The sequence below is a fragment of the Lynx canadensis genome, chromosome C1 (assembly GCF_007474595.2).
Source record: "Lynx canadensis isolate LIC74 chromosome C1, mLynCan4.pri.v2, whole genome shotgun sequence".
NCBI classification, from domain to species: domain Eukaryota; kingdom Metazoa; phylum Chordata; class Mammalia; order Carnivora; family Felidae; genus Lynx; species Lynx canadensis.
In genome coordinates, this window is record NC_044310.1 from 195,162,305 (window position 1) to 195,176,368 (window position 14,064).

The 14,064-nt window shown below is 37.6% G+C and overlaps 1 protein-coding gene across 1 annotated transcript in view; it reads left to right on the forward strand.

Moving 5' to 3' along the window:
- CPS1 (carbamoyl-phosphate synthase 1) overlaps positions 1 to 14,064 on the forward strand; it is a 128,591-nt gene that overhangs the window by 28,976 nt on the left and 85,551 nt on the right. Inside the window, 12 exon segments of the mRNA XM_030323767.1 lie at positions 666 to 722; positions 4,062 to 4,145; positions 4,147 to 4,155; positions 7,170 to 7,259; positions 8,973 to 9,101; positions 10,089 to 10,131; positions 10,134 to 10,163; positions 10,166 to 10,193; positions 11,037 to 11,175; positions 11,787 to 11,811; positions 11,814 to 11,863; positions 13,701 to 13,803. Coding sequence (XP_030179627.1) covers positions 666 to 722; positions 4,062 to 4,145; positions 4,147 to 4,155; positions 7,170 to 7,259; positions 8,973 to 9,101; positions 10,089 to 10,131; positions 10,134 to 10,163; positions 10,166 to 10,193; positions 11,037 to 11,175; positions 11,787 to 11,811; positions 11,814 to 11,863; positions 13,701 to 13,803 — 787 coding nt within the window.

Here is a 14,064-nt window from a genome sequence, read left to right on the forward strand (position 1 = left end):
TATGTATGTACAGGTGAGGAAAAACATGTTGCTCAAACATCACTGAAATAAATGGTGGAAGAAAAGAAATTAGAACTTATTTTTCAGATTCCTAACTCATCGCCCTTTTTATTTACCATATCTGTCTCTATCCAAACTACTCAAAGAAAAGAAAACAAATGGTGATATTGCCTGATTTCCTAATAGGATGGGCAAACTTATTACATCCTGATTACTTAGCAAGCACCTTCAGAAAATGTGTTGAGTGTGTAGTAGGTAGAGGAACAATTTGACTCAAAACATGGATTTGCATGTATTTACATAAGATTGCTTCTGCAGTTCACAAATCCATTATTTATCTATATAAATACATGTAATAATATAAATATATAACATTGCTCTTTAACATTTTGTGTTAAAAGAAACGGAAACTAAGCAGAAGATTGATGTTCAGAATTTCTCATTTTTATTCTGTGAAGGTCCTGGGTATTCAGAGTCCTGTTCCCAACTGGAACGCAATTTACCGTGTTCTGACAACACAGTCACCCTGGGTCAGAGTAAAGAAGGAGTAGGGAAATTATTTACTGCTCAAGAAGATAGATGATGCTAAGTTTGTAACTTGAAAACAATATGCTGGATCTTATTTCCTCCAATTTCACTGTCACTACAAATTTTCTTTCGTATAGGTCCCTGCAATTTATGGAGTGGATACAAGAATGCTGACTAAAATAATTCGGGATAAGGTATGATCATCATCTTTAGCCAACCCTATGTTTCTTTATATGTGTATATAATTCTTTATATTGTGTATGTATATTTATATATACATATATAACTTATATATATAAAATTAAAATAGTATATACTATACTCTCTCTCTATAAACTTAAATATTATATTTTTTTCTCAGTGCTCAGGGAATCCAACAGTATGAAAGAGCATCTGGCCAATTTCTGTCATTTGGTCCTCTGTCATCTTGTTTTACTATTTCTAATGTAATTTTTCAGACTTAGTACTTGATTGGGATGTTTGTTGCTGAATGGATTTGAGATTAATTCACTTGGCAGCAGGATATTGAGTGCCCACTGGGTGTTCACTATCCCAGTGAGTCAAGGCCTTATAAGTCAGCTCATGTGACAGTGAGACCAGTGGAGGAGGTACCAGGTGCATAATAATTTTGCCTCAGTGAATGCTGGCATGCTGAAAGATGTAAACTAGAAAGTGTGCAACACTTTTTCCTGTTATTTGTTCGGTTTCCTTGGAGTGGTTATCTGTGAAATTAGTGAGTTCTATTTCATAAGTGTGTCCAATGAGCCCTGCATACATTACTCAATTATATACTCTTTCTTAAGACTGTTCAAAAGACCAAGGTGATAAAGGTAAGTTTAACTTCTAGTTGGCACATCTCATAGCTGCAACATCTGACCCCTCCTTTGACAATATCTCATCACCATCTGCTTGCTTTTTCTTGTTGTGAGAGAAGGACAATATTTTTTTTTCATACACAAAATCTTCACATCCCAAAACACAAAGACACTTTACTTCACTACCATGAACTAAATTCCCCAAATGCCACTGAATTTTTTTCATTAAATTGTATTACATAAAAAAGAAAAAAAATAAATGATACATTTGCAAAGTGAAATGGATTCTTCAAGCAAATCTGTTGCAGACTCCCTGTTAGAAAGTATATTGACATAGGATCTCTGTACACAGAAAGAACAGCTTCTGAAAACAGCTCTTTGTAAATAAGGCACACCACATACCCGTGACTAGAAGGAGGACAGTGAGAGTTTACAATATCCTGTCCCTCACCTCTGCTTTTACTTCCTCCTTCATAATTTTCCTGAGAATAGATGTTAATGAGATTGTACATCCCAAGTTGATTCTTGTGTTTTCTTAGCCCAGTGGCATTGTGGGAGCAGTAAACAGTGGTAAGGCTACTTGAAATGGGAAGGGAATAAAATTGGGAAATTCAATTTGGGCTGCAGAATCAGCGGGTGAATAAAAATATAGTCAAGCCTAATGATTTGGAAAAATGCTTTACAAGACTATATTGTACTCTTCATGTATATGTTGGCTTAAGATGAACCCTCTTTTATCACAGGTGGTTACGTTCTCAAAATTCGGCTGAATAGTGGCACCTGGGTGGCTCAGTCAGTTAAGTGTCTGACTCTCGACTCTTGATTGTTTGGCTCAGGTCATGATCTCTTAGTTCCTGAGTGGGAGACCCATGGATTCTCTGTCTCCCTCTCTCTGCCCCTCCTCCACGCCACCACTCCTCTCTCAAAAATAAATAAACATTAAAAAAATAGGCTGAATGGATTAGCACAGGTAAAATAGTAGTATTGCTCTTATATTTGACTATGTTGGTATATTTGACTATGTTGGTTCTATTAAAAATGTATATTTGTGGCTTTCTGTTCTGTTAATCTTAGGTTGAAAGGGTAAGATTGTATTTCATTCAGCATGCTTTAAAAAAAGAAGGAATGAGAACTGAAAACCACATTTCAAAATTAGGGATCCATAAACATGGCCAGGATTCTGTGATTTGGATGATAAGAGTAAATAGAGACCATCATGAAATATAATATCCAGCGTGGAAGTGAAAAGTGGTTTATAGTTCTTTTTCCCAGAGTGTGAGGTAGCACTCCGGTCTAATAATCACATCGAAATAACCATCATGTTGAATGATGTGCTGGTACATTCTACCCTCACTCATTCCCAAGTGACTACTTCTTCCCTTAAGGAATACATTCAAAAGGAAACAAAAGCTTCTTTCTCTTCCCTCAATGCTGTAATTGCCTTGGAGAAAGGCAAATCAATGAATTATTTGACTCCCTCCCACCCCTAATAAGTCTTGATTACTAATGTAATATGCCATTTTTCTAAATAGAAAAAAAACTAGACTTACTAATAAGTAAATCTGAAGACATTGCTAATAATAAGAAAACATTTGCCATCTTCAGCTAGCAAGGCTGATTTGTGAAAACTTCAGAGAGGTCTAAACATTCTTTAAAGTTCAGGTCCTTAAGGACACCTGGACATTTACATATCTAAAGCAGTGAATATTTTCAATGCTTCTTCTCAAAATTGATGACTTACTTGGCATTTCATCTTTCTTTCTTTCTCTTCTTTCTTCTTTCTTTTAAAATTTTTTTTAATGTGTATTTATTTTTGAGACAGAGGGAGACAGAGTGCAAGTCGGGGAGGGGCAGAGAGAGAGGGAGACACAGAATCTGAAACAGGCTCCAGGCTTTGAGCTGTCAGCACAGAGCCTGATGCGGGCCGAACCCATGAGATCATGACCTGAGCTGAAGTCGGACACCCAACCGACTGAGCCACCCAGGCACCCCTCTTTCTTTTCTTCTTTCTTTCTTTCTTCTTTCTTTTTCTTCTTTCTTTCTTTTCTTTCTTTCTTCTTTCTTTCTTTCTTCTTTTTCTTTCTTTCTTTCTTTCTTTCTTCCTTCCCTCCCTCCTTCCTTCCTTCCTTCCTTCCTTCCTTCCTCCCTTTCTTTTTCTTCTTTCAAGTTATCTCTATGCCCAATGTGGGGCTCAAACTCATAACCCCGAGATCGAGTCACATGCTTTACTGACTGAACCAGCCAGGTGCCCGCATTTCACATCTTTTTGTGAATGGATTTTACTATCATAATGTAATTAATTCTCATTCTTTTCAATTTTCTACAATTTTTAGATTTCTTATTTTCTTCTCATAGATTGTTTTGTCCATGTCTCCCATGAACTATCTTTAGGTCATATGCACTAAGGGAATAGGTAGCCTAAATATTTAATTGGCACCAGTCTGGAACTTGGAGGCCTGAATTCTGATGCCTTTTGATCTTGTTTAATCCAGGTCACAATCTCAGCCCTAAAAAATGAATTGTACTTCCCAGAGCATTTCTCAAATGTACCATGCATCTTTCCAGGTTGAGAAGATGAGGATCTTCTTTCTGCTGATGGTTTTGAGTAGTTATAAAGACATTTAGATCTTGGAGCTGCTGTGTAGGTGTCTGTGAATGGATCCTGTTAGCACCTTGACTGTTGCTCCCTTTTAACTGTCTAATTTTTTGATTTGACAGGGTACCATGCTCGGGAAGATTGAATTTGAAGGTCAGTCTGTGGATTTCGTGGATCCAAATAAGCAGAATTTGATCGCTGAGGTTTTCAACCAAGGTGAGAGATTTCCCTTCACATTTTGTAGTTTTATTTCTTGTAATATCAAAATCTTCACTGAGACGGAGGTCATCTTCCTGAAGCACCAGAATTGAGGAAAAAAGGATCTCATAGCATCTGAAATATACAAATCATTCCGTTTAAAGTTAGTAACTTTTTGGGGCACCTGGGTGGCTCAGTCTGTTAAGCGTCCGACTTCAGCTCAGGTCACGATCTCACGGTCCGGAGTTCCGAGCCCCGCGTCGGGCTCTGGGCTGATGGCTCAGAGCTGGACCTGCTTCCGATTCTGTGTCTCCCTCTCTCTCTGCCCCTCCCCATTCATGCTCTGTCTCTCTCTGTCTCAAAAATAAATAAACGTTAAAACAAAAATTTAAAGTTAGTAACTTTTACTTGCATTGATCTAGCATCAATCAGATGGCTATGGAGAGCAACATTTCATGAAGAATTCCAGCGTGAGAACTTTGGTCCACCAGGTTCTTTTTTCTTTTTTTAATAAAAATAAATAATGTTTATTTATTTTTAAAAATAAAAAAAATTGTAAAAATAAATAATGTTTTTTATTTTTGAGAGATGAGAGAGAGAGAGTAAGAGAGAGAACGAGTGGGGGAGGTGTAGAGAGAGAGGAAGGACACAAAATCCAAAGCAGGCTCCAGACTCTGAGCTGTCCAGCACTGAGCCCGACTCACTGCTCAAAACTCATGAACCATGAGATCATGACCTGAGCCAAGCTGGACACTTAACCGACCTGAGCCACCAGGTGCCCCCACCAGGGCTCTTTCTAGAAAATGTTATTAAAGGACTGCAAATTGCCTGATTAATAGCATGCCAGCCTCAGAGAAAAACACAATGTTGATATTATCTGTATTCCTGTTCCTATTCTATTCACATGGAAATGGGAGCAAGGATTATAGGTCCTAGACAATCAGTACTGAGCCTTGATGTTGGGCTCAGACATGCATTCACAGGATGCTGAAGCATAAGAAAGATGAGTTGTTAAAGCCAGTGAATTTTAGGGCGCCTGGGGTGGCCGCAGTCGGTTAAGCGTCCGATTCAGCCAGGTCACGATCTCGCGGTCCGTGAGTTCGAGCCCCGCGTCAGGCTCTGGGCTGATGGCTCAGAGCCTGGACCCCTTTTTCCGATTCTGTGTCTCCTCCTCTCTCTGCCCCTCCCCCGTTCATGCTCTCTCTCTGTCCCAAAAATAAATAAACGTTGAAAAAAAATTAAAAAAAAAAAAGACCGGGAATTTTAAATTATATGTAATTGTTTATATATTTGAAATTTGATCATGCCGTATGCAAGTAATGTCTTGTTTTTATTCCAAAATTTGTCCATTCAAATGGCATGGAACTATTTTCTGTATTTTTTTTCTAGACATTTCCCTGTGAAGTGATTTGGTCTGAGACCACAGCATGAAAAAGTGCTATTTTTCCTTTAGAATTGAGATCTAGTGTAGGATTTTCCAATGTGAGAAGTGTTGACCTAGAGAATTCACCTTAAAAAAATTCTGTGGTAATGAGGTTAAAAACGCTGCATAACATATTCCTCTCTTCGGAGGTCATAATACAAATTCATATATTCATGTGTCTGGATTCTTGCTTAAAACTGCTGTCATTCTGTATGAAGAGCGTATAATGTATTTGTGTAGAGACTAGAAAAAAGGAGCCTACCTGTATTTTTATATACATCCTATGAAGAGAGGATTGCAATGGTGAAAAACTGGCCCTGTTTCTTGATGCTTGGGCAATTAAATAATTTCATTGGAACTGTGATAAAATGCATATTTGTATCCGACTATATTCTATGAGTTTTATTTGGATATGGTTGATAACTTAATTCATTGTCTTGTAATTGCAATTTGATGTAGCTACAACTAGATGGTAATATTGCTTTATTTGTAGCAGAAGCCTAAGGTTAAAATAAGTATATGCTTTTTCAATTATGTGATGAGAGAGATTATCTGTAGCATTTATAGATCAGCTCAGCAATAATTTCTGCAGATCATGGAAAGAATGGGGTATTTTTTCTTTAGATAGTTAGCTAAAGAAAAAATGTGACAAACTTTATATATATTTTTTCAAGTACAGTCTAAGGATTGTCATTTGCCATTCTATAGAGTGTGTGGAGAGTGGAGAGTAGAGAGTAGATAATTTCAGTTAAAGTAAAATACTCTTTCAATATCCAGGTTGCAACTTTTATCTAAAACTTTTTGGAAACATTGAAATCATCCTAAATTCAGAATATACTAGCTAATTCTCAAAGCTGAAATCCGTGTGGGCACCCAGTCCTCTAGGCTTTCTGTTTCTATTATTTCTCCTTTTATGACTTTGGGGAACTGATTCTTGGGTAAATGCCTGTGAAAATGGGTCTGACTCCAAGCAGTGCTTCAGATGTAGGTAATGATTATCATATGCCTGGGGATCCTTTTATGAAGCCTATCATTTCAATGCGGATAAATGCATAGTAACCTAAAGAGACCAGTGGTCTACACTAGCTTAGCAATCATCCGATTCTCATCCTGATTTTATCCATTAGCCCCACTGCATAAGCCTAATGCACAACAGCTCTACCCCATCCAGCCTTTATTACAAGTTGAAGATCAAGTGGTATTTAAAGCATGATGTATCTATTACCGCATCTGCCTAGTGCTGAATCAGGCGGTAATACTTGAAAATTCCGTTGCCACTGGTTGTTAATGAGGCAAATCATGGGAGAGATTATTGTTAACTATGGAAGCAACCAATTTCTCAGGGACCATCGTTATTACTGTAATCTACATTTTATGTAAAACAGCAAAGTACCCTTTGCTTCATAAGAAAAGGTGCAGTCTGTGGCACTTGCTGTGCCTTTCTTCTACATTGATTGTTAACTGCCAGTCACTCCCTAGTAGTCAGCAATCACCCTGTTACCAATGTAAGTGCTAAGCATCTTCAGGTGTTATGATGATGTGTTTATGATATTGGTGTGCTGCTCACAGCTAGACTTTCCCTCTCACTCTCTGTGTTTTCAAATGGCAGGATGTCAAGGTGTATGGCAAAGGAAACCCCACAAAAGTGGTAGCTGTAGACTGTGGCATTAAAAACAATGTAATTCGCCTTCTAGTAAAGGTAAGTAATTTGTTGCATCTCGAGGGTGAGGATTTGTAATATGGATCTTTTTAGTGTGAAACTGATTTCCTTTTTCTGTTTCAGAGAAAGCTAATGTGTTCTCTCAGAATGTCAGGGGATCCATTCTCTTTTTGCTCTCTTTGATCTACAAAATAAAATTTATTCCTGTTAAAATTAGAGATGTGGAGTGTGTTTTTAAAAAATCTTTAAAGGCCACAAACAGAAGAGTGATGACTTCTTATCACTTATTGACTGACATTCTGAGACATGCCATGCTTATTTTCTTTGAGTTTAGAGATGACCAAAAATTGAGAGTCAGTTGGAGAACTCCTCCATTGGAGTACGATTATTATGTGACAAATGTTTTCAGGGATCATGCCCTGATAGAGTACAAACTTTCACATTGCTTCATATAAACTCTTAGGCAACCAATTAAAATTAAACCTTAAAAATTCTGCAGGAGAATGTAACCATTATAATGTTTCCTTAAATACTGTTTTGTTGGGATTTCTCCTTATCCCACTTCTCCATCTCTCTCTCTACCTATGTCTTTCTGTTTCTGTTCCTCTCTCTCTCTCTCTCTCTCATACGCGCACATACACAGATATTTCCATAATACCGAAATCGTTGTGAGTACAGAGGAATTCTTCAATTCACCTTCTCTTCGTTCGAGAGTATCAGCCAAATGATCTAAATCATGATTTTAAATTCTGGCCCATTTTATTAATAAAAACTTGCATGGACTCTTCAGTAGCAGATGCTGTCGATGGCCTATCTGTATCTCTTTCTCATTTCACCATTATAGGGCATTTAGCCCATCCTCCAGTTGCAAAGGCCTGCACTTCATTGCTTGAGGGCTCTCTTTAGTTGGTTGGAGCCTATTGACTGGCAGGAAATACTATAGAATTAATGATCCCTGGAGCACCCCCTACCTAAAGTCAAGAGAAGTTCAGTGTGTAACTATCTCAACTCTTACCCCATGACTGAACTATCTTGAGAGTGGGTTGTCTACACACTCAGAGTTCCTCAGTGGGCTGAAGCTCTAGGTGTTTATAGAACTTGATAATGCATAATTTATTGGCGTGTGTCACAGTGTCACTTCTTAGAAACCCATCCAAATAAACTTCTTTTTCTCAAATTCTTGTCTCAGGAAATGTTTCTAGGGAAACCATCAAAGATGTCTTCCTACCCACTTCTATATACAAAAGTTCTAATTATTCAATGACAATACATATACTACAGATAATATGAGAAAACGCTAGGAAAGGAGGCTGCTAAAAAATTTGGTCAGGTAAAAAAAGCAAAATTGAAAAAGATGAGAGGTAGACTAGCATAATTTTGCAGAAAATGGATTTCTCTCTCTCTTTTTTTAAAATAACTCTCTACCACAGCTTGTGAAAATAATATTCCTGGGTACCCAGTCAGGAATTTTTTAGGCTCTGAAACCTCCTGAAATATGTGAAAGTACATTATTTTTTTCAGGATCAAAACTTTAAACATGTTTTTTCTTCACTTTCTGTTGACCACTGGCTCCATCTATATTATACAAAATACAGTGAGCCACCAAAGAATTTTTCATTCAGCATTATTCGTTTGAATCATGTACTCTTTTTCCCCATTAGGAAGTGGTTAATCAAGAGAAGGTCTAGGCAAAATTCTACTTTGGCAAAGAAAAATGTTATTAAATTGATTATTTTTGCATTTCTTTTCTAGCGAGGAGCAGAAGTGCATTTAGTTCCCTGGAATCATGATTTCACCAGCATGGAGTATGATGGGCTTTTAATTGCCGGAGGACCTGGGAACCCAGCTCTTGCACAACCACTAATTCAGAATGTCAAAAAGGTACAATGCTCCTGGGGGTAGTGTGTATCTGTGTGTGAGGTGGAGGGACTCTGCTATGTAACAGTCACAAAGGCTGTAATATTTTTAGGTATTCCCATATTCTTTTCCACTCCTGTCTATGACCTCTGAGGCAGTGTCAGCAGACACGGTATGGGAGGAAACAAGGAGGAGAGAGTACCAGAGGCAAAAGGAACCTTTCTTTAGGCAAAGTAACTGGGATTGTGTCCTCGATTCAAGAGAGCAGGAGTCCAACCTCCAAATGTGTCTCTCTGTACAGTCGTAAATGACAATTCACGTTTCTCACCATGACTTTGGTACCTACAACACCTTCAGGTTTCTAAAGAAACATTAAATTTTGTTTAGTTTATTAAGTACATTTATGAATTCTAATGCTACAAATTTGTCAGTCATGTTTTTTTTTTAATTTTTTTACGTTTTATTTATTTTTGAGACAGAGACAGAGCATGAATGGGGAGGGCAGAGAGAGAGGGAGACACAGAATCGGAAGCAGGCTCAGGCTCTGAGCCATCAGGCCCAGAGCCGACGCGGGGCTCGAACTCACGGACTGAGAGATTGTGACTGAGGCCGAAGTCGGACGCTTTACAGACTGAGCCACCCAGGCGCCTCTCATGTTCTTATTTATAACTTTTTTAAGTTTATTTATTTATTTGAGAGAGTACACACACATGAGAGGGAGATGGGCAGAGAGAGACAGGGAGAGAGAATATCCAAGCAGGTTCTGCACTGTCAGCACAGGGGCTCCATTCTCACTACCATGAGCTCATGATCTGAGCCAAAATCAAGGGTCGGATGCCCGACCGACTGAGCCACCTCGGTGCCCCTATAGCCTTAACTTTTTATTCAATTACTATTTTCTTGTTAATTAAGAAAAAAAAGGATGCTTCATTTTTATTCTTCAGAGGCAGCATTTGGGGGGGGGGGTGCGGGGACTGTACTCTAGTTTCATAAAAATTCTCCCTGTATTAGGTTTTGGAGAGTGATCGTAAGGAGCCATTGTTTGGAATCAGTACAGAAATTTAATAACAGGATTGGCTGCTGGTGCTAAACCTACAAGATGTCCATGGCCAACAGGTGAGATAGTTATGCTTCTGTTTACAGGTCAAAACTGGATCTGCAATGCTGTCAATAACTAACGCAAAAGACTACATGCCGTTTTCTTTAGAAAAAACAGATAACTGTACTATTACATGGTTCACAGTTGTCTGACTACCCGATACCACTTTTATTACATTTTTTGAAAGGCAGCCTTCTCTAACAATAACGTTGCTGTAGTTTAAAGTTATTTTCCTTCCCTTGGCATAAATTGAGGTTGTAATATCAAATGACATTATCAAATGATAGAATATCAAATGATATTCTAAGGGAAACTGTTCTGGTTCTAACATTGTAGGACTCTAGTGTGACTTAAGAACCGGGAAGTCTTCAATCCTCTTGGTTTTACTTCTGACCCACATGATGCCAATTTATTTAATATGGAGCTTTCCTCCACGGCCCCCCCTCTGCATGAAGTGTAATTCAGAATATCAGGACAGAGTCATCTCTCTATTATTTCCCCCACACTCTCTGGCTTTAAAATTACCTAGTTCCCTTAAAATAAATCACTTATATTTGTCTCTCTGTTAAGCTAGTGAGCAATTCTTAACTTTTTGTTATGAGTGCAGTCTCCCTTTTCTAAAATTGTACAAGTTTAATAGACCTCCTATTAACACACAGCAAAGCTTCCTGAATTGATTTTTGTTACTAAAATTATTGGGATTAACAATCTGTGACTTTTCTCACAGAGTAATTTTCACTAAGCAATTGAAACTTTCACATTTTAATAGGCTTTACTTGTTCACTGTTTTACAACAAATGTGTTTATATTCCTTCTCTTCACTTTTCCTTTTCCTTATTCTTTTCCCCTTTTCCCTCCAGAGGGCAGAATCAGCCTGTTTTGAATATCACAAACAGACAGGCTTTCATTACTGCTCAGAATCATGGCTATGCCCTGGACAACACCCTTCCTGCTGGCTGGAAACCACTTTTTGTGAATGTCAACGATCAAACCAATGAGGTAGGGCCCTCAATAAACCTGTTCAGTTGGCAATGAGTAATGTGGGCTTTTAATACTCTGTTATACAATACCTTTTTTATGTGGGCTTTTTTTGATGTGTGTGTGTATAAGAACTCCTCTTATAGGTTATTTCCCATGGCCCTCTGCTTTTTAAAAAGTCATTTCTGTCTTATTCTCTCATCAGTGACTCATTAAATCCACTCTTGAGTGGTTAATCAGTGACTGTCTTTCACATCGATTGCTATGGGCATTTGGTGGAGATCTGTTTGGACCTAGTCCATATGGGTCTCTGGGACTCACTTAGCTCTGAAGTAGCCTTTGAGAAGACCCTTGGAGAAGTAATTTAGGAGTGGAGATAAGAAGATTTGAGTTTATTCTGAGACCTGGGAGGAGGGCCCAAAGGCTATAGACCAAATCAGTTGTTTTTATTGAGGGGACCACATTTGGTTGAGTCTTTGTTGGCCTGTTTTTATTATGGCTGTTAGCTGCTAGAATGTCTTTAAGCATTTAACTTAGTGTTTTTATTTGGACTTTATTGTCCGCTAAGTAGTACACAGTCCTGGTAACATCATGTTACAGAAGGAATTTCTTCCTATTTCTTATTCCTTTAGGGGATTATGCATGAAAGCAAACCCTTCTTGGTGTGCAATTCCACCCAGAGGTCAGCCCAGGCCCAACAGACACTGAGGTATGTCAGAAAATAAGACCTACTGTACACTTAGTCTTTTTTAAAATCAGAAATGTATTAATGTGAAAACTTGGGAAACAAAAATAGTCAGCCCAGATGATCTTGGGTAAGAATATTTTCAAGAAGAATACTTTGATAACACACACATTGTATTAAAATTTCCCATGAATATCATGGAGGAAATTTCTATCTTCTTTAAAATTTAAAGTGGGAAAACCCTTACGAAACCTGATGTGATGCTATTTTTACTTAAATCATATCATTCTAATATATTTAGTTCTGAAATTTACAATGGTTGTACTATGCAAATGAATTCCCTCTTGCTCTCTTGTTCTCATAACTGAAATGAAATTTTAATCCCCCATCTGTGACTTCAGAAAAATCCCTATGGCAACTGGTTGTATAGCCAGGAAGGGAGAATAAACAGCAGCGGGAGAAGGAAGAAGGGCAGGGGTATGAGGGAGCGGAGAGGGCGTGCATGCACATATATGTGAGTCAGATGGCTTAAGAAGAGAACCACAAGGAATGCTTAGAAGAATTTTGTTTTTAATTTAAATATTTTTATTTTTGTGTGTGACTTTTTGGTTCAGTGTTCAAAGTCATCTTTCCAAACACAAGCTTCTGGTGACACTCACAAAAGTCTGGAAAGTCTGGTGTGACTTCCTCCCCCACACTCTAAGGCCTCCACTAGTCATGCTGACAGTTCTTCCTTGTCGGCAGATATTCTCAGAAAAAGGCACCTAGGTAAAATGAAGAGAATCAGAATTTTCCCTCTGTAAAGTCTGCTTTCTCACCTGTGAATTGCCTTTTCAGATATTTGTGCTTTTTATTTTTTAATATTATCAGGAAATAATGATTTAAAAACAATGTTTTTAATGTTTATTTATTTTTGAGAGAGAGAGAGTGCAAGCAGGGGAGGGTCAGAGAGAGAGAGAGACACAGAATCTGAAGCAGGCTCCAGGCTCTGGCTGTCAGCACAGAGCCCGATGCAGGGCTCGAACTCACAAACTGTGAGATCATGACCTGAGCTGAAGTTGGACGCTTAACCCACTGAACCACCCAGGCATCCCAGGAAATAATGATTCTTAATAGCCCAGATCAGTATACCATTACCTACCCATGATGAAAAGCATAAGGAAAATTTGGTGACATACACTATTGCCTAATGCATGGTGAATACTGTTTTCTTTTTATTTGAAATTTAAATATTTTGCCTATATTAGTACATCAGATTAGGAACGTTGAAATTAAGGCATGCAACATTCAGTAGTACTTAATCCTTTTTTCTTTGTGCTGCCGCAGCTACCAAATGAATATTTTGTTGAAATTTGTCATGTCTAGTGAAACAATAGAAGTGAATTCATTGGTAAAGCTAAGAATAAACTTTAGAGATATTTTAGAGTGGATAGAAATTTTCAAAATCCAGTTATTTTGAACTTTAGGACATATATGCAATATAGCTTTAATTTCTTTGTATAACTGGAGTTTTATTTAGAAGAAAACATTTAGAAGAAAATAACCCCTAATGAAGGGGATGAAAACTTGACATTCTCAGAAGGCATTATCTGAAATGTTCACTGTCTGCCGAAAACTTTCTTCTGATGGGATTTGAAGTGAACAATTAGAAATGTTTATTTGATCTAATTCTTATAATAGTAAATATTTAGTCTGCCAATTTTGGCAGAAAAACAAAAACCAAATAGTGCATATGAATACTTACCCTAAAAAAAGTATCTGTTACTTATTTGAAGTTCAAATTTAACTGGCCATACTATGTCTTATCTAGTAACCTGATGAGTTTTGCAGCTTCTAACTTGTTGGTTCTATTTTTTTCTAGTACCTGTTTGATTCTTTTTTCTCACTGATAAAAAAAGGGAAAGGTACCACAATCACATCGGTTCTGCCAAAGCCAGCACTGGTTGCCTCTCGAGTGGAGGTCAGTATATGCGGGCTTCTTTTTGGTTTACGTATTTTTTATTTTCTCTATCATATGATAATTTTTTTAGGTGAATGATGTTAACCATTTTAATGTCTATAAGAGATGATTAATGATATGGTAATTACTCATCATTTAGCATCTAATTATTTGCCTGTTCTTGATGGAATTTTCCTGTTTTGATATAAAATCTTTTACAGTTTACTTCTAGAAAATTTGTAATACAATAATTTAATAAAGAATAGGCTTTTAGTTTCAAATTTGA